We start from the raw sequence: 27,423 nt of genomic DNA, 5'->3' as shown, positions 1-27,423 counted from the left end.
ACATTCGTGGTCTGTTTGTATATACCTTCCAGGGGTTTTAATTGGATCCCGAGACTTTGAACTTGTGACACTGAATAAACAAGAAAAGAGAACGTGAGTACATAAAATAATTCCAATTAACATTTAATTTAAATTAAGAATGCATACGGAGAATAGGAAGAATCTAATGAACAACATGGAATGTCTGTCAGTACCAGAGGCGTCCTTACCGATTGTCATTCGCCGCGCACCTTCTGGCTCGATAATTTATTGAAAATCAATTTGTGTTATGATGGCGGGTCCAGGATAGGTATAACGTAACATAACCCACCTAAAATGTACTTCAGTTTGCATACCTATATTTTGCACGCTCTTCATAAATAAATGTGTCTAATTTTAGCAAATAAACAAAAGCAAAATTAAATAAACCTTAAACCACATAGTTATGAAGATTACAATTATGCGTGCCGGAACCTGTTTTGATTTGTTTGAAAACACGTCTAATATCATTGCGAGCTCAACTTTTCAGAAATAATTGAGTTGACCTTGCCTAACTCAATTGTCGTGCGTGCGAAGTAAGCCTCATCGCAACGGATACAGAATTGTATCTTGAGTAACTTGAGAAAGTCGGCTTTTCTTTTGGATAAAATGATATTTGGAGGAAAAAATTGTTAATTGATGACTATTGCGACTTTTATATAGTAAGTGATACTTACTTCGAATTTTTCATTCGTTAATCCCGGATTAGTGCGGGAAAAACTTTGAAAGGTAAGCTCTAATGGTTTAATATATTTTACCTACTACTCAACAGGCTTAGGTATTAGAGGGTGCTAGGGTGATGATTGCACCCGGACGCTACGTGAGCTACAGACGCCTCTGGTCAATACTTTGATTTCACAGGCAAGAATTTGATGTCATATGAAACAAATTTATTTCAAAAAGAAGATCAAAGTACTTATCCTATTTAGAAATAGTTGACTAGTGGAGTTCTGTACCGCCTAACAGTCAATTAATTTACTTAATATATATTGAGAGTAGTAGTTTTGAAATGATAACATAAAAATAAATAAGAAAGTATATGAATCGCTTGTCAGCAAGACATTGTTAATTAAAACTATATACACATTATATTATACAGCATGTGACCCCCTCGGTTTAATTCTTTTCACTGAAGCACCTTGAGACAGTTTTTAAGACCACAAAAAATCGAGACTGGGTCTGGTGATTTGTATAAAATTCTTGTGATATAGAAAATGTGGGGGCTGCATCTCTCGCTCTTAGATATAGCAGGGGATCTCTCTGAGTCAGAGTAGTTGTGGAGACGAAAATATGTAACCAATCTTATTCGATGATTGAAGCTATACATTCGATAAACAGAATATAAACTGAATACAGTTCTTTTTATTTAAACAAATTGGTCCTTCCAATACAAACAACATGATTTGTTAGTAGTCATGGCAAAAGCAGGACGAATCGGTAACCGAATTCGTTTAAACTCAAGTAGCATATCCATTGAAATCCTAGGAACCACCGGAATTAGAACTAATTCATCTAATTTCGTATATATATCTCGCGTTAATCACACATCTCATCAATTCTCTTATTACCAAACCCGCTACATAGTTTTTTATGGTTTGGATTTCAAGACGTGATGATTACAAAGCTATTTCAGTTATAAATTTTGTAAACCAAGAGCACGCACGTATAAATACTTGATTACAAAAAAACAGTCAACATTATGGTGGTATTTACATTGTTGTCAGATTTTTCTTTTTTCCGGCAAAATAATGAACTTTGTTATTTCAAACGGATCACCCTGTATACTTTTCGCTTTTCAAAATTCTTAAGAAATACTTATTATTTTGCATCCAATGCTCCCTATACCTAAATGCCAAAATTTCGGAGTTACAGCGTTATCTCCTCCGAAGTTAAAATAATATATTTGGTGGTTATGACTGCTATAATAGGAAATTTGACGTTTCAATAAATTATTATTGAAGTTCATGGAAAGTCACAATGGATCGTTTATCTAAAAAAGAACGGCGTCAACAAGTCAACAAGAAACGTGTAATATCTTTAATAATTTATATTCTAATCGAAATCCCATAACAAGATATACTGTCAGTAAATAAGTGAAAGTTCAACGAAAATGGTTCAGTAATTTTATCCAAATCAGGGCGCAGAAAAACTGCATCAACTTAAAACAAATATTCAGATGCTTGTGTCCCATTAGAAGACAATCTACACTTGAGTCCTAGACAAATATCCAGATAACTTGATATTTTGAAAACATCCGCAATGAAAATTTCACATGATAATAAATTCCATCCATACAAAGTAACGTTGGTTCAAGAGTTGTCACATGACGATTTTGATAGACTTTGTAGACTTAATGATGAAACATGTTACAATCAAAACGATCCAAATGTTTCAAGTAATGCTATGTTTTGCAACGAGGCTACTTTTTTGGAATGGAATTAATGGAAACATGAGTCGGCATAATTATAAATCTTGGTCACGTAATAATCATCGTTGGATACGTGAACCCACACCCAATATCCCTGAGTGTTTGGGCTGGAATAATAGGCGACAAAATAATTGGTCCCTTTTTAATTAAGGGTAACTTTAATGTTACGGCGTATTTAGATTCATTGGAAAATAGTATTATACCTGAGTTGTTGTGTATATTTCCAAATCCAAGTATTTTCAATTACATTTAAAACTTCATTATTAGAAATTTTCAGACGATAACAATATCCCAAACGACAATATTTGGCTACAACAAGATGATGCCCCACCTCAATATGCGTGTGTGGTGAGGCAAAACCTAAATAATGTGATTCCCAGAAGATGGATTGGAAGGCGTGATTTTATCGAATAGCCTCCTCGATCACCCGTCATGAATCCTTTAGAAAATTTCCTGAGAAGTCATTTGAAAAACATCGTTTATAAAACAAAACCTGACAATATTCAGGAATAAAGGAAGGATTAGAAAGGATTACCACATAGATAATAAGAATTGAGCAGGATGTATTGCAAAGTTTTAGAAATCGAATGGTTTGTTGTATTGAAGTAAATGGACAACATTTTGAGCATCTGCTGTAATCGCCTCTACTCTTTGTTTTCCAAAATTCGCAATTTTTCTATTTCACAAATGTGGATCTAATTTTAACATGACACAAATATTTAAAGATTTGTTTTCAGTTGTTGTAGGTTTTCTGCGCCATGATTTGGATAAATATTTTACTTCACTAGTTTCGTTAAACTTTTTACTAACTTGCTGACACTAGAACTTGTTTCGAGATTTGTATTAGCACATAAATTAATGAAGAATATTCAAATTAAACGAGTTTATTCAATCGTAGCATCTAAATGTACAATATTTATTGTAACATTGGTGGGGATACTGTGAATGTAGCTATCACTCCGAAATTATGGAATTTAGGTATAGAGAATATTACATGAAAAATAATCAGTACTTCTTAAGGATTTCCAAAAACAAAATCTATAGGGTGATCCATTTGAAATAACAAAGTTCATTATTTTTTCGGAAAAAGGAAATATTTGAGACACAGAGTAGATACCACCATAATACCGGCCGTATCACAAGACCCTTGCGCAAAAAAATTTATAAAAATCGTAAAAACATAGCATGGATATTATTCTTATAAATGTCTGTAGTTAAGAGTATTGTTGACTATAATTTCTGTACTTCCTTCAAACTTCAATACTTATCATGTTTCAATCCTAATATTTCAGTTTATCGGTCAAATATATTAATTAGGATAGTTTTTTTAGATTTCACCAGAAAAGTTATCCACCAAAAAGTGAACAGTAGATATTTTCTATTACCACATCGTACCCTCCTCAATACGAGGCTTCTACGAATCTGAAACTTCTTACTCGCTAAATAAACTGAATGCTTCATATCTTTCACGTATCCAAATCTTTATATTGCTTCTGTAGAAATAGTAGAACTTCTCACACATCTCGTTAGGTGAATTGATGTTACAATTTTAGTGCCTTGCCAGAGGATGGAATCTGATAGCCATCCTACGTGCGTTCTTAATATTGGCAGGAATGTTCAAGATCTTTCTGTACAGCTACTAACACCGTGCCGTTTTCTTATGGAAGAGGGGATATTTCTTCTAAATCTGCCTCTTTTCATAAAAATACAACTGGAAACAATATAGATTCAATACAATGTCAGCTACAATTACCATATATGCGTGAGCTTTTCTAAACCAATTCTGAAGTGGTTCCACATATCTCATATCAGTGGATGTCAATAAGGGTAGATGGAATTTTCTTCTTGTATATTTCTTGTCATTAACATCTTCAACCATTTATACACTATTTTGCGGCAAAAATAGTCACTAACAGTGACTATCATACGAGATTATTTTTGCTGCGCACTCTTATATCAAATCCACTCTAGTTTACGAGTAACTCGGCCATATGTTTTGCTTATAAGAATTTACCACAATTAGTGGAACTTATCTACTTTGACTTGGACTAACTGTAGAAAGCGTCCTTTACATTTCATGTTTTTTACTGCCAGAAGATCTTGATCAAAATATTTGGCATTGTAATAAATATTTGAAGCTGCCCATTACCGCACGTTTCTCAAAATTTAATATGACTACTACCTAAAACACAAGAGAAATTCTTGTTGATTGTGAATATATGTTCTTTCTTAGGTCTTACATACTAGAACAGTATTGAAGTTCCTGGAAACTTCTTCCTAAATAAAGAAAAATTGATTCCATTCATCATTATTCAACAGAAACTAATATATGTCCTATGTATTTGATTTACATCCATGGTACTATGAATATTTCAAAGTAATATTCTGGTGCTTCTTGTCCTTCTAATGTTTTTGTCTTTATTAAGTATTAAGGCGGATTTCCAGCAAACGGACAAAACCACAGCAACTCGATTTCGCCAAATTAAAAACTCGAGCTTTGCGAATAAGAAACATTTTGGAGACTTCTCGTCGCCAGCGACTGTTTTCGTCAACAACGGAATGTCCCATCGGCTGATGGAAATATCAAAGAGTTCGGTGTTTGTCTATGTTTTTGTGAACAGAGTCTGTTCTGTGGAAACGGTTAGCAAAAAGCGACATCAAAAAAGAGGCAGCTATTTGAATATTCAGTATTAATTCAATTTTCTATGTATTCTTCAGGATATTATCTATTCCATTAAAATGGCGAGTAATAATAGTGAAAATAGTATGTAGTCCGCTCGGATTATTTTATACCCTATACTGAGAATAAATAACGATTATAGGCAGTGGGCAGGTTATTTTTTCTATTATTATTTCATTGAAACAAAAATGAAATTTAATTTTGCTTTGTACAAAATTAATGAAAAAAAGCAATGGAAAGTTGAAGAATGTAGCAATTTAATTGAAGTCTATAGAGAGCACCCAAACCAAATTTACTATTACTATTTACCACCAAATTTATTATTATTTTTTGTAGTAAAAGTTCCTGTACTGGATGTTAGACTGATCTGTTATGAACCGTATAGAACAGCCGGTGCTGCGTAACCTCGCTTTTTATTGTACTCATAGTCTTATAGAGCGAGAAGGATCTATTAATGACTGTTGAGCTGTGCACCATTATTCGTGTTTTGGTCGAATATAATGTAAAGTCTGTGTAAATTTATCGAAATGTATCATAAATTACTCGAGCAATTCGGCGCTGAAGAAAAACTCTGGAAGGCCGACGCAGTACTGTACGCGATATGGCTGATGAATTGGGCATCAGTGTATTGAACAAATGATTCATGAACGGATCGGTTACCACAAAATTTCAGCCAGACGGGTCCCAAGACTTCTGAATTTGGAGCAAAAATTCACACGTTGAGAAGTTTACACGCGTTTCCTCCTTATAGACGCGATTTGTGGCCATATTGGCGAACTGCGATAGGAAAATAATGTGGAGGTAGAACCCTTCATGCCTGAATGGCTATATGACAAGCCGAGAGATTTTTACGGAGAAGTCATCTGAAACCTTCCGGGGAGGTGGAAAAAGTTTGTAGCGTGCGACGGAGACCATTTAGAAAAACTTTAGCTCTGTAGCTCAATTTTTTATAGCAAAATTCCGATTTATATTCGAAACACCTTCGTACGTTCACATTTATATTATATCCATATTTTTTATATTGTATAACTATATTATAGTAATCATCTACTTGTCGTTCCTTTCTCTTTCATTCTCCACCTTTGCATTCCATTATAATTGTAACCAGCTTACTTGTGAATAAGTTAATAATATATGTCACATGTACGATGATCGCTGTACGATTGGTAACGTTGGTTGGAACGTTTAATTGAATTGCAATGCTACGGAGTATAGATGTTTATTTTTGGGTTTGTGTGGTGTTAATAATTTAATATCTCTGAGCTTCTCTACACACCATAACATTATTTTCGATTCGAGTGCCATTACGACACGTCGTTTTAAACTCTATTGTCCTTTTACAACCTTATGTGCGTGATTTGGTATGAACCCTTTTATCTTTATTTTACTAGGCGTCACAAATTTAAAATATAGAGAAATACGTCTGAAACAGGGATCACATAATTTGAGGGACAAGAGAATGTGGGATTCATAAAAATTCACGAGATTTGTAGTTACGAAAGTAAAAAAGTTAATTTTTCATAATACGGGTATATAACTGTTTATTGTTAATACTGGAAAGCAATTTTCAAATTACTTTCTGTTAACGTATTAAATCGGGAATTAGGTAAATTGTAATACAGACTCCAATATTTAGTAAAGCCGATGTCCGACGTGAAATCCAAGCTTATGTATTTATACAAATTTAGCAGTATTAGTTTTTATTTATCAATGAACTAAAAACATTCGTTACGGCCGCCACAAGTAGCTTGCGTGAGTGCATGAGCAGCCCTCATCCATTTGGCTATATAAGTGGCAATATTACCATTTCCAGCCAACGGAAAAGCATCAGTACTCTTGTCAAGCTAACCAAATCTAGCTGATTAGGTTATTGATTGATAGATATAGATCCCTCACAAATCCAGCAAGCAGTGTTTGGAGCATTTACAAATAACTACGAATTATCCTCTCTAGTAATACAGAAATTTATACGCTTCAGTCCCAATAGGCCATTCAGTTACGACTTTTTGCCATATAACATACATCCATGGATCATCTGGAATGAGTTTCAAATGGTATGTTCTTAGCTAGCTACTCGAATATACCAAGTATTCTTATTATTTGTGTAAGTGAAACAGCAGAGCTCGTAAAAACAGTGAGTGCAATCGTACTGGCCACTAAGATCTGCTCTGAGACAATGTGATCTAAACATTTTTCCTCCTTTACTTATAAAACTAGGTCTTAAGAAGCAATTTGATAAAGCTTTGTTAATTAAAGGAGACTATTTCAAGGACATCATTTCGGCATTCGTCTTCTTATGGAAAGATAAAGACTAGTATCTTTGATTAAGTTTGAATTTCTGAAACCGTTGGCGATAATCTTATTGAACACACTGTTTACATCACCACTACACCAACACTTACAATTACACTGGCTGATGCGCGCTTCTTTATCTAAGTTATGGTCTTCAGAGACTGAAGGTAAACTAACTAAACTTAGTAAGAATATCATTCACCTTAGTTTCCTTCAAATAGTATATTTACTCCTCTTATTATAATTTTACCTCTGACCGAACTCACTTTTTGCTTCAGATATATTTCCTTCTTTCCCCTGTTAGCATACCCTTGCTATTTATAATGCCATAATAGACGTTCAAACTTTCCTAAATCCTGATAATTATTCTGTGGCTCAAGTATTTCCTCAAATTTCTCCATATCACTCTCCAGAAAATTGGCTATCAGAATTTGTGCTGAGTTAACAGAATTCATTTCAGCCAAAGATCTTTCAGAATAATAGAAATACCTAGTTGCCCAATCAAATTTGAAACCAATAGATCAAGAGATCAAGAAATACGTTGGCCTCCCAATCAAGTTTATGGTAATTGTTTTCTTCGGTTATGAGAGTATAATGCAATGAGATTCCATTTTGGAACGCTTGCGAAATTTTCTGCTAAGAAAAAGAGCGCCACGACAATACGCCGTACAGTGAGTTGCTAATTATTCACGAGATTTTGACCGCAAAAAGTCTTTCTGTACGTTCACATTCGTTTTAATAACCAGATTTAGTATCATTTAGCATAAAAAAATAATATAAGTTTTGAAAGTGGAAAAAATTCAATAAGTAGACTCCGACATAGCAGTACTTAATAAAAATTATTTCCAAAATACCTCAATGAACCCCACTGGTTGCGGAATTCATATGTTCTATGATACGGAAACTGGTAGTTATTATCTCACAAAGTGGTTTAGTTGAGATTTTTTAATTACACCCATTAAGTTTGTGAATTTTCACAATCAATATTATAAAAATTTAACACCGAAAAAGGAATTAACGCCACTTAAAACTTTTAATTTGAAGAAGTTTAGTTATATTAATTTATATCGTTCGGGTATAATGGTTTTATGGGGCGAAAGGTAGAGCAAAAAAGGGTATTAATTGCCCTGAAAAGCAGCGGCCCTTTTACTAATTATCAAGATTTGTGGAAGATTGTTCAAAGCTTTTAATAATTCACGTTTTTCATAATCACGAGAGTGTCATCGAATTACCGTTAGTTGAAAATATTGTATAACAAATGATGTACTACCACAAAAAATTTGTCAAAATGATTAAATGTCTGTCACGTAAAACATTCGCTGGCAAACCGTTGCTTATATATTCGGTCAATTATGAAAATTGCAAATCACAGTTGGAAAAATTTGAGAAAATGCGGAAAAACCTAATGGCAAATTGCGCCAAAGCTCCTCATAAGTAGATAATGGGTTTAAATTTGACCAGTCATGTTCATTTTAAGATAATTTCAAACATATTTTTTTGAATAAACTTTTGGGGAATATTTTTATTCTACTTGGACTGCACCGATATCAACTACCAAAGAAAATATCGATTATTACACAAATTCACTTTTTTTTAATGAGTGATCAAATAATAAGAACTAAAAATTCAACTTAGTAAATGTTCATAATGTTGTCCATTGCTTATTTATATACTGAAAGCGACCGATACTTGTTTTGAACCGTCCTAAAGATGTGAGGCGAAATGAGTATGGGAAATATTTCAAGTACTTCCTTGGAATAAAGCCCGAAGAATCAATATCTGGGGATCTTGGTGGTTACCTATCCTTCAACCTAACTAACTTGCATGAAAATACCGAAAAGAGATATTTACTCTTGCCAAATTGTAAGGAGCATCATCTTATCTAATACAGATGACATTATTCGGGCTATTAGCATGGTTAATGAAACAAAAAAACACTAATTATTGTGGCAAGAATTCCAAAATATTCCTCAATTAAAAGTTCTTTCAAATAATATTGTTGCGTACTTTTTTTGACGATTATAGTTGTCCTTTATTCACTGTAAATTTTCATTCACCCAATATCGATGACTTTAACGAAATACCTCACCATTTCACATAAACGTAGATCTTTCACATGAATATATATTATATATTATAGCAGATTGTCAATAAGTATTTGTTTTTCTCACATGCGTGTTTTCCCTGAATTGCTTTTCTTTTTTATTTGCAGTACTTTGCGATAATGGCTTAGGATATATTTCTGAAATCTTTCCCTCTATCTTGGTCTTCACATCGATCATTTGTAACAGTCATATCGTGCATTATTTATCGATTGTTAACACTTTCTCTGCTCAAGACGAATATTCTTTAAGTGAGTAAGTAAACAAAACATCTAGAAAAATGTGAAAAATCAAATTGTCGCAGATATACCATGCTTTATTTTGGATATAAGCTAGCAAAACGTGGGGATACATCCTTAATGTAGAAAGTTGGTATTCAAGCCTAATTCATTTAATGCTCTACAAAAATTGAAAGCCAATGTGGAACTGTTAAAACGACTCGTCAAAATGTCAAAAATCACTATCAAACAGTCAAGTGGTGAGTTTACTCATGGGTCGTGAGAAAAACTCCTTGTCGGCTTTTCAAACGTGAAATGAAAATGTTTTCTTCTAAGCATATACCAGATGTAAATACTGTAGAAAGTCTAGAAACTGGTCGTCAAATATTCAAGCCAGTATACATTGTAGATTACAAAAGCTATTGTGGGAGCTCTGGACTAAAGAGATATGCTTCTTTTATCGGTCGGGGGCGTTCACATAAGCTATGAATGATACAAAAGACTTTATATTTATCTTTTGGACTTGATAGTTATTTATTTGTTTGTTTTCATACAGATTAAAATAAGTGCTTCCTTCCCATATATTTTTTTAATGCTTATATATAGTTAATTGGAAGTACTACTATATTTTTATTGAAATTCAAAGAATTTTTTATCGCAAAACATTGCGCTATACTGCTCTCTGCAAGAACCACAACTCTCAGCCAATGCACAGTGAATTGGTTAAAAACTGACTTTGCCATCAATCGATATTTTGAACATCAAATATTTGGTAGCTGAAAACCACTATGACACCATCTTTTTGTGTGATAACCATCAAGATGGTTTATTATAAAATAGTTATGTATATATGTTTTCAAGTATCAACAGTGTTTACTTTGAACAAAATCAACGATTATTCCATATCTCTAAATTGGGATATCTGATGAAAATATGTAAAAAAGGGCATTAAAAAAATAGTATGGGAATTATAATTGATTCATATTTTATATGATTTATAGTTTTTTCTCTACTGAAATATTGTGCTTAAGAACTAACTCCATAAATGCCAAAGATTTCGAGCAAGTTGCTTCCATAAACGCTAAAAACGAGAATACGAATTCAGAAAAGTTTTCTTGTCAACTATAAGCTGTTGACGGTTTGTGGGCTGGAATTAAAACATAATATAGATGACGTGGGAATAATTATATAAGTCAAACAGTTTCCAATTTAATATAAATCCGTTTAGCTGGAAGCGAAGAAGCTTTCCAAGTAGTTAAAAATTTATTTTACTTAATTTGTGTACAAGATTTGAGTTGGAAATCAAAAAGGCTAATTAGAAATATTCGTTTCATTGGCATCAATAGCCTTGTAGTTGAATTGTTATTTTATTCTGTTCCAATTAGGAATAAGTTGTAACAGTTTCTGAGTCATGAAAAGGATGAATACAAGACAAAACTCAAATATTTTTTGGTACATACAAATGCAAATCTGTTTTTCATGCAAATAGTATATCAGACGATTAGCAATGCAGGTTTATAAGCAACATCGCTTGGTATATTTTTTTTACCATCACCACATTCATTCAACTCTCCTTTTCATAATCATTCTATAGGACCTATTCATCTTAACTTATTTTAATCTGTGGGATGACAAATTAGTTCAGATAGTCATTGCGTTTCTCGTGTTGGCTACATTTTACGTATTTTCTCATCCTCAAAAAGTTTGCGGAAGCATTTTATTTTCCACATGACTGCTATTTTCAATGTTCTCTATTCATTGTCCAAGGTTCAATACCAACTGATATCAATTCAGTTTCAGTCTCAGAACCGCTTTACATACTCTTATTTCTTGAAAATAGTCTACTCGAAACTTAAAAATATTGTTCTCATTATTCTTTTTTGTGTTACCTTTTCTCTCGGATTTATAAACTCTTACGTTTGCGCCCGCGTCAACAATCTCTTCTGCTTTACGTTCGAGTTCGAGCTCGCGTTGAAAACTATTTAGTTTTTGGCCTTCCTTTGTCGCTGGAGATTTGATTGGCTGGCACTATTTGGACGAATCAGATATTTCATTTCACATAACCATAAAATATTTTTTCGTATTCATACTTTTCATTTGCATAGTAGAAGAAATTTGTTAATGTTGTTTCTAATCTAGTTTTATATATTTCCACTTTCTACAACAAGGCGCTATTTTCAAAAACGAACGAAATTAATAATAGCTTGTTAAAAATATTTTCGTATGCAACAAAGTAACAGTAGTCAATTCGTTTTGATTTTCCAACCTTTCAATTTAACATTTATTGTTCACGATATCAGGGTGAAAATTAATCAAATGAAACTCTCCTCCTACAATTCATAGAGTAATTACAGTTGACATGAATAAATGTCATTTGACGTTAAATATGTGAATAAAATTTATTTATAATTATTTCGACAATAATCCAAATTGCATTGTATAAAATGAGTGAAAATGATGGAGGGGCATTTAAAATAGATCCAGTAGAGAAAATTCATCCAAAGGATGCACCATCTAATATTCTTACAAAAAATTTACGTTTATATAACCTCAGCAATGATGCCAAAAAAAGACGTAATGTGGATGCATTATGGTGCTTATATATTTGTTCCGTACTTGCAGCATGTAATGCAGAGTTGTTCACTTTTCCTTTAGATTTGGTGAAAACAAGACTTCAAATCCAAGGAGAGACCGCAAGTAAAGTTGGAACAGGACCTAAGAAAGGTATGATCGGAACGACAGCCAGTATCGTGAAAGAGGATGGAATATTTGGTTTGTGGAGAGGAGTATCTGCGATATTTGCTAGGCATTTAATATATTCTGGACTAAGAATAGCTGTATATAGACAAATGAAAGATGTATTTATCAAACAATATCCGGAACAAAAAATATTTCCTGTTTGGCAAGGAGCTATTTGTGGAATTACAGCAGGTATGGTAGGCCAATTTTTCGCTAGTCCTGCAGATTTAATAAAAGTTCAGCTACAAATGGAAGGCAAAAGAAGAATGTTAGGATTGCCTGCACGAGTACACGGATTTAGGGATGCCTTTTACAAAATTTATGAACCAGGTGGAATTAGAGGACTTTGGAAAGGATGGGTACCATCTGTTCAAAGAGCAGCACTGGTTACTTTTGGTGATATGACAACGTACGACATTTCCAAACGGTTTATTCAGCGACATTCTCAACTAGAAGATCGATGGTTACTTCACAGTTTGTCCAGTATGATTGCAGGTTTTGCTGGTGCTGTTCTTTCTACTCCTGCTGATGTAATTAAAAGTCGAGTGATGAACCAACCTACCGATAAACAGGGCAAGGGATTACTGTATAAAGGTTCAATAGACTGCTTTCAAAAAGCAGTAAAAGAAGAGGGTTTTTTAGCTTTGTATAAGGGGTTCATACCGACATGGATAAGATTGGGACCGTGGGCTTTGGTATTTTGGGTATCATATGAACAAATTAGATCGCTTATAGGTGGAGAGCTCTTTTGACAAGCATTAAATGTGTTGGAAATAAATTCATTCAGTGAATGCATAGATATTTTATTACTAAGAAATATATACTTTATACCCTCTCTAAGTAATTTCAAGATATTAGATAGCATAATCCTATGGACATTGGGAGATCAATTCCTACTGTCAAATATTACACACCTTTACAGTCAAGAAGTACTGTAGAAATTTTTTGTATTTAATGTGTTTTTTACAAGTTCAGATAAACTTAAAATGTCTTCATGAAATTTTAGATATGATATGTAATCATTTTAGTTTGAGATGTAAAATCCAATATCAAAATATGCCGCGTTCTCTGTGAAGCCTACGAAGCATATTTTGACTGTCCTTTACTGCAAGAAAAACCATGTGCTCAACATGTTGCTTGTAGTTATTTTAAAAGTTGTTCGGGAGGTAAGTAAATTTTGGTTGAAAGGCAAATCAAATATGATATAATTTTTATATCTATATTCTAACTTGGTATTGAGGTTTACTTTTGCATTGAGAATCCGAGTTTTGATTCTTGCACACTAGTACCAGAGGCAGGCAGAAAAGTAGCTCATCTCTTGGTTTTAATGAAAGTTAAAGAGTTTTTACCTACACCAGAATGATCAAAGCACCATCCTTAAATACAAAAGATTCTTACGACTTCAATTCAAATTTATCGAAAGATAAAGCAGATATTAGAATATGATGATTTGCCTGATTATGTCAATATGACTGATCGGCGGACTAGGTATGGAACATTCTGAACGCAAAAGAAGATGGATTTGATTTTCCAATTAAATTTCAGCCATTCTAGATGTTTAATATCTGTTTGACAATCGTATTAATGTGTTTTTTTGAAGATGTTTCTGAAAATGGAAAAAAATATGTTTGGTGTGGAAAGGCGATACGCCTTCGCAAATGAGAGAGGAGTTAGGTAAGAAGAATCTGTACCATCATTTATGACCACAAAATTTTGGTTAACTGAAATCAAACGTATCTGATTGATTGACGACTAAAGTTCAGGTTAAAAACTGAGTAAACTAGCGATCATCGAAAAAGCACCACATCAAATGACCAAAAAAACTTATACGTCATGTATTGACACAGTTTAAGCAAAATTGAACAGATTTTTTGCGTAGATTAATAACTGTAGATAAAACCTGGATCCACCACTTCACTACTGAAACAAAAAACGGTGTACTTGCATCAAAAAAGTTTTAACGATCGAAAAGTGATGGCCACCGTTTTTTAGTATGATGCATCATTGCTTGATTAGTTCAAGGGAAAAATTGCATTGAACCGTTCTCATTTGAAGAAAAAAATTGTTTTTCTGTCAGGATTACGCACCTTCTCACTTCGTGGTACTCAGAATTAATTGACCACCCACCGTATTCACCAAATTTATCACCAAGTGACTATTTCCTGGCACCTTACTTAAAACTATAAAGTGATATAAGAAAAGATTAAATTCGATGAGAGCCGTTGTGATGTAATGACCCAATACTTATACTGCCTTTGCTTATTAAACACATTCGTGTAGTAGAAGGCGCGATACGAAACGCAGATGTGAGTTAACATATGACACCGAGAAACTAAAATAGGTTTATAATAAAAAAATAACACGAGAACTACATAATAGTCTCTTAAGCTGGAGCTGTGCACTATAATACACTTTTCAACATTCAACAGATTCCACTCTTACTGGTCATTCTTATACTCTAATAATAAATATTTGTTCTAAGCGTCAGTGGGAAAGAATCTTGGCTTGTCCCAGCTGATTTTATTCTCATATTTTTGAACGAATATAACCTCATTCAATTCATTTCACAAACAAATTAATTGTGTAGGTAAAACATTTGCTATATCGTCTTGAAATCTTTGATTTAGATTTTGACAACGTTTAGTGTAATGACAGTTGAATCAGTTTGTTTTACCAAATCATCCTTATATTTTACTCAATATATTCGAATGTTGTTTGAAAATATGCAAGTATTACTTTATCCATAATTTTATAGATTTATCTGTATCCTACATCCAAACGAAAGGTATATTACCGCAGAATCAGATGTGTAATTCTTCGGAACAGATTATGTTTTTGCGTGTAAGGCATTAAACTGCTATATTCTTTTCAGGCTTCTAGATATAAAAGGAGGCAATAAGAGGAAAGTATCAAAAATTATGGTCGTCATTTATAGGGTATTATGGTATTTTCGAAGCTATTGTGTTGAATAGTACAGATCCGTAAAACGATATTTTATATAGTTACGTCTTCAAATTATCTATATAATAGTTCCCATCCATCAAGACATACATAAATAGATTCCTTCGTCGATTTATTGAATCAAAATTTACAAAAATTATTTTTAACTGGGCAACTAGCTACACCGTCTCACTTCGTTCATAACTAGCTAACAAAAGGACTTTCTATTTTAGTTTTATTTCTAGCATGAAGTGATTGACATAACAAGCAACCTAGGCATTATTCATATAATCCTGTCTGCCAAAAGTGACTAGACAATACTATATAAACGTTCTCGGGCGACTAATGGTACGTATTTTCTGTGTATGAACCGAACTTATCAAGACAAACTGCATCTTACATCAAAGTAAGTCACCGACTCATTACTCATTCATCTTTCTGAGAAAAATGCATACTAGCATTGCCATATCCACTCTATAGTACTAATAGAGTATCATATTCTTTTCATTAATATATATTAGAAAGTCATGCCTCAAGAGAACCATTCATAATAGCGTACAGTGGGTTGAAGAAGCCATAAAGGTGATTCAGACAATTACCAGGGATGCTTTGAATCGTGGAAGCAAAGATTTCTTGTTAGATGGAGACTTTTATTAAGATCTGTATTTCTGCGTGAATCTTTATTTGGTTGTTATTTAGCGATAATTTCCCCGATAATTGCTACTCTCAGAATATAAAATACTTTAAGAACAAATTGGTTTGAACATATTTTTTGAGAGCTTGGTTTGAGAAAACCATTACTATATACCGAATTTATTTTCCAAGTACTCATAAATCTGATGATGTAATCTCTGAAACAATTTTATTCAAATGGAAATAATTGGTTAGGATGCTACCTTAAAAAGAACGCATTCATTTTGTGCATATGTCATATTTTTATTTAAATAATATAATAAATAATATTTCATTCATTGTATAATTTAGAAAACGTTGACTGGACTAATTACAATCACAAACTATTAAATTGAATTTGTGACAATATGCATCAAATTTATTTTGGTTTTGATTTTTCCTTTTATCAATTTTATTAGTTATATTAGGATCAACTAAATTATGGCGTGCTCTCAAAATCGCCATAAATCAAAGATTGTCCACCATTTAATGAACTATAAACATAATTCTTGCCACATATTTCCGACATTTATTCATTGAATTATTGTTTCTAATGATAAGCATAATTTACCTGCACTTTATATAGGTGCCACATCTCCTTTTTTAGTACATTCAATTAAAAGCTTGAGACTTTTTGCTTCAGTGAAATTAGACGACTACATAGTTTCATAGGTTTTTGAAAACATTGTTATATGTAACTTTTATCACAAATTACAAAATTGAAACGTTAGAACTTACAACAATAAAAACAAGACAGACTGAATAAAAAATTAGAGAGAAAGAGATATAAGTTTAATTGTCATTGGAAAATTTACAATTTTATGAACAAAGCGATACAATTTTATATTAAATCATTGAAATAACAATTTGACTTAATAATAATTGTAATACAATATTAATAGCTTATCCCATCCTAAATATTATATAATGCCAATATATGGTAAATTATAATAGGATTCTGCCACAAAATAAAAAGGTCTTTCAAGCAGAAATGTCGATCTTCTGAACGTATTAAATATATTTGTCACTTTTAATGAATAATTTTATGGCATTGAAGATGATGGATAAGAAGTGGGTATTTTTAAGTGTATGTCCAAATTCTTTCTACTAGTAGAGTAACTATGAACGGGTCTCTCAGTTGAGTTGTGAAAGTTTTTGCGAATAAAACAAGCGGATTCTAAAATGAAAAGAGTGGGAAGAGTTAAAATTTTGTATTCTTTAAAATAGAATTCAAAATGCGCTCTACTACTGAAACCATAATTGTAACGAATAGTTAGAAAGAAGACTGAACGAGAAACAATTGCCAGGAAGACCGAAAATTAGATGGGAAGATCAAATTGTACGGAATATGAAACGTCTAGGAGTACGTGACCGGATCAGACAATGCAGGACAGAAAGAAATTGAGAAAAAAAAATAGTCGACTCTACAAAAACAAGTAAATTATTGTAAGTACCGATAGACTTATTTGGTGTATTTTGATAAAATATTGAATCTATCGACTTGATTCTAGTAACATCAATGCGTTATGCAGCTTTGAAATCAAGTTGGAAAATACACAAATCACACGACATGGCAAAATAATAAGAATCTGATTGATTTAATCACATGGTTAAAAGGCTAAAACTCATATCACAATAAATACTTATTTAAAATATATTTTGCATTATAATCGATTGATAGCAAAAGTATGTTTTAACTATATTATTTTAATTTCAGTTTTAATCATAATGGGTTTTGTTGTGATGTTTTCTATCTACAATTTCATCGAAATAAATATCAAATCACACACAAACACACACCTCAACCAAATGAAATCTCGGACAAATTTACGATCCTTTTTTCATTTTCACATTTCTTTTGTCAATTGTCTAGGGACTACTAAAGCCAACGACTACACTAAACAATAAGTTTATCGAGGTGCGTTTTTTGTATAATATGATTTATTTCATGCTAAAAAAGTCTCCGTTCCATTATTATCAAAACAGGGAACCTCCAGCGATATTGAAAGTTGAAAATTAAAAAAAGTTTCACTAACGCCTGTCGGAGTTGCAGATGTACACTGTTCGGTGAGTCAGATATTATAGAATTTATTCTTAAGTGGTCGTGAAGTTTCTACAACAATTCTTTTGATATGAAGGATGAAAAAAACTATGAATATAAATTTTCAGTAAAAATAGTTTTTCATTTTCCAATAAGCCTTTTACTTGTTGAAAAATAGACGTGTTTCAATAAAATATTGATTGTGTTGATATATTTTCAAAGCCTTGAAACTTTTTTGCGTCGAATATTGAAGTTCAACTTAAATTGCAACCTTTAAAGATTAGGCTAGAGCGAAATAGAATGAACATGCTTCGATATTAAAAAAAATTTTAGGTGGAGAAAATCATAAGTTAAAACATTGAAGATCTTCACATTCTCCAAAAGTGATGGTTTGGGCGGCAATATCTTCAAACGGTATACTAGCGGAGATTTAATAACTGTTAACTATAAAGAATATGTGAAAAAAGAGATTTTTTTCGACTACATTCAAATCATTTTGAGGGGCTACAGCTATAGAACATGGTTGCAGCCAAATAGCATTGCTTTTTATACATTTAACGAGAGTATACCCGTGGTTGAGGAAATGTTCCTAAACAAATTGATCTCGCATTGAGATATTTTATTACCTCTCCACAATCCAGACATGTCCAGCTGAGCTCATTTCAATGATTTTTTTAAAAGTGGTGTATACGTGAATTAATCAAGAACATGTAATGCATAGTAAGTATATGTCTGATGCCGAAAATCTGTGGGTAAAATTTTTTGCTGTGTATATATCCCACCATATACAGGGCGTTTCAAATTAAGTGCTATTGCTAACTTTTTTAATATTCTAGATACGAAGTCGGTGAAAACAGAAAAACAATTGCTTATACCGTTTTCGAGTAAATCGGAAAAATAGAACATTTTTCAATAGAACACCCTGTATATTTTTGGCTCAAACTTTTCCAAATTATTCACAGACTATAAAAGCTCTCATACAGCATTAGTCTAAATCTAAAAATAACCAACTTATTAACTTGTTGGCTGTGGATATTTATTTTTTTAACAAGTTGGCTGAGATAAAACTCAAGTATAATTTAAATATTTTATTATAGTATAAAAAACAAATAACCCAGTGTTGTACTCCATATGACCATATTGGTTTGAGAATAACTTTGTATATAAGAACTTGTTCTCAAGAGATAGCTTGGAGTTTCGTCCGATAATGCAGTAGAGTTTATGCAGCTTAAGGCCAAGTTTTTTTCTTTTAGTAGAGATATGCTTTTTCCACGTTAGTTTTCGATCCAAGTGAATTCCGAGATATTTTACTCCTTTGTTGTATTTCCTTGCCGTTTGGACTCACGGGTGGGCAATCTCCTCTTCTATTTGTGAATGTTATATTTAGCGATTTTGTTTCGTTGACTTTTATTGTCCACAATTTAAGCCATACTTGTATACGTAACAAGGAATTGGTGGTCAGTTAAATAGGATTTGAGGATAAGGAAGAGTTTGAGGAGAAAGAGCTTCTTAATCTTATACAACAGTCCAATGTGCCAAAAGCCTGGCTTATATCCAAGAACGCAGCAGAGCAGTACTTCTTATCTTCTAGACATTGCATTATTTTGTTAGTGACCAATTGTATTTGTACCAAATTGATGTTCTGGGATTAAGTGGTTATCTGAGATGATTGTTTCTAGTTTAGTTTTTAGTATCTTAAGATATATCTTTAGATACTTAAGATAGAGCGCTATAAAACTGGGATTGTGAAAATAAAGTAGGAGAAGTTGGGAAATTGAATGGTATTGCTACTTGCCTGTGTTGGATCATAAGTTTGAGGTTGTGTTGAGATAAACATTCGTTGTGGAGCTGAAGCATCTGATGTCATTATTTGTATTCGGACTGGATTAAAGTATTACTGTTGGCTGGTATGCATTGGTTGCAATCCATTTTGCCCTGGAGGTATTGGTGGCATATACGACATTGTAAAGGTACAGCCTGTATACTATTTTAATTCCACTTTGGTGAGAAGAATTCTTTCCATCAGGTTTATACCGTATTGTACTGATAAGCTATCACTTATCGTTTGTCGCAGAACTAGTTCGCTTTTTTAATTTTACACAATAAGTGGAGTATCAAAGTCTTTATCGCTATTCAAAAGATTATTGATTACAGTCTTTCAACTCCTGATGCTTCACCAAACGTAGCCCTAAGACAGCCATTTTAATATACTTAAAACGACTCTGCCGCCTCTTAAACTTCCCTGTGTACAATACTTCGACATGTCCTCAAAGTACTTTTAGTACCGTAAGGTTCACCAGATACTTGCTAAGTTATGCATTATGTAATTCCTAATAAAAAACATGTCAAAGCAAATGTCATTTATTTGAAGATAACTATAAACATATATATTTAAAAATAATAAACCTATTTCAATTTAATCACTAAAATAATTAATATAGGTACTTAAAAATTTAAAAATTAACAAGGTATAGGTTCTATAGCTTCTAAATTTGAAATTTTTATCATAAATATCTACCTTATATCAATTTTACATCACATATAAATGATTTCTATCAAACTATAGGAACAATAACTTCGAAATTTTGAAGTTTTATTGTTAATTTTCACCCCCATAATCCTTATTGGAGATGAGTTATTATAAAACTAGCTCATACATAATTTCTAGATTACATATATACTATATTGTTTGAATACGAGAATTTTCCACTGCTAACGCCCCCAAAACACCCCTGTGGGTAGAATTTCGTAAAATTTGTTCTAAACTGGCCTCGGCACTCGGCAAAAGTGATATTTCTACCAAATTTTCAATTTTCAAGTCTCTACGCTTTATAGTTCCAGAGATAGCATGATGAGTTAATGTATAGGTAGAAAAGATAATTTATAATGAATTATTATTCATAAGAAAATTTTGTTTCTAATAGCTTTAAAAGAAATAAAAATAAAATAGAATAAAAATCAAAATTGGAATATCAAAAACATTTTCCATGAAAAAACCTTTCATTCATTAAAATGCTACGAAACTCAATATATTATTAAATTAAAATGACAGCAATCTATAATTGAATTGTCGGCAAGCGTATTCATCTCCGAAAATTTTGCATTTACATTAAGCGAAATCATCTATTTGCTCCAAAAGAGTTATTACCTTTTAGTCACACATTTTCTGAACAGAGGCTTGTTTGATACTCAAAATATTAATTTACTCTAATAACCTATAAAATTAATGACTGTGGAGATACAGTCTCTTTAAACGAGCAAGAGCTAAAATCTGAGGGAAGTAAATATAACGAAGGAAATTGCCTCTTGGAAATTTATTAGAACGAGATCAAAAATGGTAAATAGCTATCGTATATCATCAAGAAACATGCATTGAAGACATCTGGTACAGGTTTAAATAACGCCTGTTACAATTTGATTAATAGCTATTGCGGCTTTAAAAATATGAAATGTCAATTTGAAAATTTCCACTGTAAATATCTTTGTTCGAGTGAAAAATATGATAAATCGGAGGAACAAGTCAAGTTTATTTTCAAGTACGACACTTGAATATTTGTAATTATGTCTCCAAGGAGAAGCAGATGTTATCCTTATAATAGTAAAAATGGCAAGCAACAAATCCCCTTAATAGACGATTAATTCTCTTTTTAGCGGATTCTTTATTCCTAACAAACATTATAATCTTACAAGAGTAATTGATGGTTTTTTTTGCATTTGATTCATTATTGTTTCAATCTTGGTTTAAAGAATATGTAAAATAAATCCAACAAATCAATTATAGTCTTGTGATTTTCCATTTGTTGAAGACCTATGAAGTCTGGGTTGGCATCCTTTAATGTGATGCTGTGTGTATGGTGGGAATGAAAATAAATAGTAAAATGAGGAATTCTTAAACCTAGTCAAACGGTCAATTCAGTACTATATTCAACAATCGGTCAGATTACAAGAAGATTTTCGGAAGAATCGACCAGGGTTTATAAACAGAATGAGCCTGATAACCTAAGCTAACCAATTTCTACAAAGATGGCAAATGGAACTATCAATGAAGTAGCAAAGGATCGAGAATTATAAAAAGACATACATACTTATATAACATCAATTGCGGACAATTTCATCCATTCCATCCCATAATCTCTCGCACATTCGCTTTTTGCAAAATGTCACTGTTCATTCAAGAAATGACGGTTCAAATAACAAATATCTGGGAGTAGAATCGACTACACACTGTTTATACTACCTCTACACCAACACTCACAATTACACTGTCAAGCGCGCGTTTCGGTAACCAAGTTAACGTCTTAAGAAACTGAAGGTAATCTAAAACCTATTAACTTAACTTACATATTTATGCTAAATTTTCCCACCAATGAACCTTCTCCCGCAAAATTTAATTCCAGCGGGAAAACTTCCTTTGCGGGAATTTTCACATTTATTCCTTGACTACTAAGCTATAAAGTGAGCTGTAAGAAATTGACCTATTTCTCTATTGTCCCTATTTAAGCTGTTCTTACCTTTACACTTTCAATGCTTTCAAATGCATCCAATAAATTATTATTGGATACATTTTTCATACATTTTACATTATTAATACTTATGTCATGATGATGACTGGCAGCGTGATCCAAAATACTCGATTTTTCGGTCCGTGCATTTTTCAAATAAGCTATGTGCTCTTTAATCTCTTAGTCTGTCCAATATATTTCCCGTCACAATCACCACAGTTAATTTCATATATACCACAATTTTGTATTTTATCCTTAGGATTACCAAAACATTGTTTTAATGTATTCTTGGATGTATAAACTCACGCTGTTGATTATTCCTTCCAATCCTTTCGTATAAACTCGATAAAAGATAACCCATGTGCGGGAGGTAATTACTCCAGATAACACTAGTTAGAATAGAATAAATTGCAGCTCATTGTATTGCATTTCCAAAACAAGTTTTCTAAGAACGAGTGTTTGACAATGACAAAACTTGGTGCAATGTGAGTGCCTCGAATTCTCAGCACCTTGCAAAAGCAGAGTCGAGTACATTCAAAAGAGATTCCGTGCAGTGGCATCGGAAAGGTAGCCCGTGTCAAAAACAGCAAAAATCACGAAAAGCACCAAAAGTGATGGTTACAATATTTGGAAATGGAACAATAAAACAGTTTTTATGGCCTTTTTTGTTGGGTTAAGGTGATAATTTGTCAACAATTACAGCTTTTCTCTTCTCTAATTATGAACAAATGAAATTAAATTAAGCTTGCAAAATATTCAGCAGTGAAAATTTCTATCAGATTTCTAGTAATTGATATACGTTATATAGCGCTACAAGCAGTAAGTCATAGGAACACGACATGTTTTATATGTAGAATGATCAAAGAAATATGTGCCTAAAGGAAAAATGAGAAACTGGATGTATAAAAACATTGTGCGATCTATCTCATGATATTCAGTTTTTATATCGTGGTCAAGAACAAAAATCAAAATTGAGAAAACAACACAACAGCTTATCTCACAATAACAGGCGTACCACTATTAGTTCCCATAATTCTTTTTGTACTTGCTCCTTTTGAAAACCGACCCAATTCAAGCAATCTAAGAGAGTGTGAGGTGCCTATTAAGTAGATAACAGATTATTTTTAACAAAAAAGTATTACGATAATAAGTCGTCAGCAATGGGTAAATGCAAAAGTTGCATTTTCCTTATGCTCATTGGTATTCTATGGTCAAAGAACCAAGCTCGATGTTCCTTTCTGACTCCAATATCACAAGGGAGTCATACCGAAGTGTACGGTAATTATTAAGCAGATAACCTAGCGAAAAAAGGCGGGGCAACTCCGTTTATAATATCGCAACCATTCGTAGGTTTCCCAAAAAAATCAAGCAAAGACGAACTAAGAAGAATTATAATATATAGTCACCACCTCAACATCCAAGGACTCCCAACAACTTTCGTCGGTTCTGTAAAGTAACAAACGAAACAGCCAAGTACATTATCTATGAATTTGATGCTGTCTATCGAAAAAGGTTACGGTACTTTTATACATTATTTTTAAAACTAGCAGAGATAGGCCGAAAAACTTCCAGATAATCTAAAACGTCGTTGCTATTTGACTGATGAACAGTCTGAAAAACACAACAGATCAATCTAGTCACGGCATTCACGCTCCATCACATTTGAATATTGACAGATTTTGAGAAAAACGTTCTCCAAAATGGACAAATTAATCGATGGTATATTGTAGACTTTTCATTAGAAAAGCCTACATACATTTTGTCAGATTCCTAAAGTTTGCCGATGATATTAAATCGGTATCAGTGAAGCGACACATACAACGAGGATAAAATCAATATATTTTCCATCAGAAAATTCTAATTCTAAACCTACTGAAATAGAGTTCATATCTACAATTTTGTTCATGCAGATTATTGAAATCTGCTAATAATGAGAATTTCGATATTTCAAGGGTTTTTTGAGCGTAGCTAAAGGGATCCACACGTGATAATTTAACTATTAAATAACGAGGCCTGATGCTGCGGAGAGCAAACAGTTTTCTGTTTTATCTTTAGACCGTATATTCCAATTCCGTCGCACATTCTAATTTTTTTCAATTTTTTGAAAACGGATAGTAGATTAAAGTGATTTCTTAAGAAATGATCAAAAAATTTTATCGCGTGATAAGCATTGAGAAAGGATATCATCTCATGATAAACTCACAGTTTTGTTGATAACTTATTATCCTGATACTTCGTTAAGTTCTTTCCCCTCAAGAAACCCAATAACAGATATATTTTATTTCTGCTTTACAGTAATTGTAGCAGAGCGCTGGAAATTGATGGGTCAATTAGGAGTGCCACTAAGTTCAACCTTAGCAATTTTTCATTGGAATCGTAATATAATCGATTTCATCGACTGTTGGTGTGGCATTTCTGAAAAAAAAACGTGACTCGAGTTAGTTATTTCTATACGTGTAGAATCTCTCACGTATTATATTCGACAAAAGAAAAATGTACATAACTCCTTAATGGATTTCTTAGTTTTCATTTTGTGAATTTTCACTGGTAATTTCTATAATTTTCATTTTCACTGTAAGATCGACTTAACAAAAGCAGACCAACAAAGTATAAGTCTTCCCACATCTCTATGAGTTTATATAGTACTCTTACAGTGTTTTTAGAATTATTTTTTCATTTCTTTCTCCTAGGTTTTTTACCATTGGTTCAATCTTCTAATTACTTTTAGTAGTTTGTTAGCAGCGTAGCTGAGAATATTGTGACTTTTCCTGTATTTTTTCCCAATGCTCCTTTTCCAGACAACCAAATTGTTATATCTTCTCATCTCATTCTTATTAGAAGTTATATTATTCCCTTTGTTTTTATGTTTCTATCTAGCAGATCGTATGTGTTTCTATAATGAAAACTGCTTCTAATTAGAGCAGGCTTATTTTCTCTGATTTGTTGAAGGAATCAAATATATATCATTTTTTAGTGTACAATGGGGGTGCTAAAGTAGAACAAAAGAATGTATCTGAGTGTAGTAGCCCTAATATGACATTCGTATGGCTCTACCCTGACCTGTACAGAAGATATACATAACTCCTATTGAGAAACAAGTTTACTTTCTTTTCATCATTCAATATTGCTTTTGGGCCAACTTTAAGATGTTAATTAAAGTTTCCTATCCAGTACTTTGTGTGTTTGGATTTATGTATTGGGCATAAACTTAAATTCAGCAATTGTCATTTTTCCAATAGATGTAATACCCGTTGAAATATTCGTTTTATCTCTAACTGAATCATTTGAGCTACATTATCATCAATACACTCAATAGTAACGGCATCGGTGAATAGCTATTCATTAATGAGCAAATGATAAATCTATCTCTAGTTTCTGAATTCTCGGAAATTATCTCAAGAGATTGAAGGCAACAAATGCATAGACGAATGCCTCAGATTGTCAATTGAGAGTTGAACGTTGATGATATCTAAGATTATACGTTATCATAGATTAATTAAAGACGAAGTTGAATCATTAATCTCGGAATCCACATTCCTATCCAATTTTTTCACTCGATACATAAACTATTATGATAATGTCATCATGATTCAGAGATTACAAAATTAGGGAGTTATAAAGGAAAATTTATTTGAAACTGTAATATTCACAAAGAAAATTTTTTCAGGAAGAATTGGATCATTGTACTAAGTAATAATTACTTCCAATATCTAATTGTCTTGTTTGAAAAGGTTGCAGTTTCTCTTTCTTCCACATTACTTCTGATAGTTATTGTTACTTCTGGTCGATACGGCATCCAATACAAACACATGCTTGGTTTAGGTTAGGTAATCAAGAGTCAAGAATCAAGAGTAGTCAATATCAATCAATAGTGAAAATAAAAAATAATAAAACCACTAAGCAAAGTACATACAGATAAGAGATATCTAGAAATTGTATAAATGTTGTGAGAATAGTTGATGAACTCATTGAAGGAACTTCATTCTAACTACATCTACGATTTGAAGTTTTCACAAAAAATCAAAAAAGTGAAATAAATAATCGTGGTTACAGTCAACCATAATTATTGCATCAACGGAAAAACTAAAAAGATTTGAAGACTTGAAACAAAGACTACAAAATAACCAAAATTAGATTTTTAGAAATCTTATCAGTGCTAAACAGGATAAGATAGTTATAAATAAAAAATCTGTACTTAGTTCAGTAATTTTTTCAAAAATCGTCTTTCAGTTCCACTCAAAAAAATATGTATTTATTGAAATCTCTTACTGAAATAAAGTATCGTGAACTATAGAAAATAATTTGATGATTACAAAAAAATAAAAATATTGTATGGACCTCCAGCGCTATGTAGCTCTATGGTTATCAATCTAAGAAGCTTGCAAACTATTCCAGTGTATGACATTAAATAGAGAAAGCAGACAATTCCGCACTCAACGTGAAGGATGTTCTGCAGAGATGTATAGAGGAGCACAAAATATGATGATTGAGGGCATTTTATGAGGATGTATTGATATCTATTTAGCCTAGACCAGTTCCATGCATAAACAAAATATTGCGTTACCATAGCTATGAACAATAACTTATTAAATTTGTCAGTATGAAGTTTGACGTCAAAAAAGTGAACCAGTGTTACGCGATAAATTAAAAGAAAAAAGATGTCCACCGAAATTGTGAAAATGAAAAAATTGGGGTATCGAGCTATCATTAAGTACCTCTATTTAAAGGGGTTAAGAGGTAAGCAGATTTAGGAAGATATGCTTAATATCCTTGGTGATCAATGTCCTTCAT

The 27,423-nt window shown here is 32.4% G+C and overlaps 2 protein-coding genes across 4 annotated transcripts in view; both read left to right on the top strand.

Annotated features, from left to right (window-relative positions):
• LOC130896680 (protein quaking-B-like) overlaps positions 1-27,423 on the top strand; it is a 724,732-nt gene that overhangs the window by 616,828 nt on the left and 80,481 nt on the right. The gene's annotated exons all lie outside the window — the stretch shown is intronic.
• LOC130896679 (mitochondrial uncoupling protein 4-like) lies at positions 12,087-13,268 on the top strand. 2 transcript variants are annotated; one of them, XM_057804934.1, is made up of 2 exons: positions 12,106-12,331; positions 12,394-13,268. In XM_057804934.1, exons 1-2 carry the CDS (start codon positions 12,244-12,246, stop codon positions 13,227-13,229), a joined length of 924 nt encoding a protein of 307 aa, XP_057660917.1. In that variant the 5' UTR covers positions 12,106-12,243; the 3' UTR covers positions 13,230-13,268. The 2 variants fall into 2 exon arrangements, with proteins under 2 accessions (XP_057660916.1, XP_057660917.1); XM_057804933.1 differs by having other exon boundaries at positions 12,087-13,268.

The sequence above is a fragment of the Diorhabda carinulata genome, chromosome 7 (assembly GCF_026250575.1).
Source record: "Diorhabda carinulata isolate Delta chromosome 7, icDioCari1.1, whole genome shotgun sequence".
NCBI classification, from domain to species: domain Eukaryota; kingdom Metazoa; phylum Arthropoda; class Insecta; order Coleoptera; family Chrysomelidae; genus Diorhabda; species Diorhabda carinulata.
The sequence above is the reverse complement of the archived record's forward strand: the minus strand, read 5'-3'. Positions and strand labels throughout refer to the sequence as shown.

Excerpts from the sequence above, each read along its gene's own strand:
- LOC130896679 (XM_057804933.1), top strand. The coding sequence starts at position 12,183 with ATGAGTGAAAATGATGGAGGGGCATTTAAAATAGATCCAGTAGAGAAA.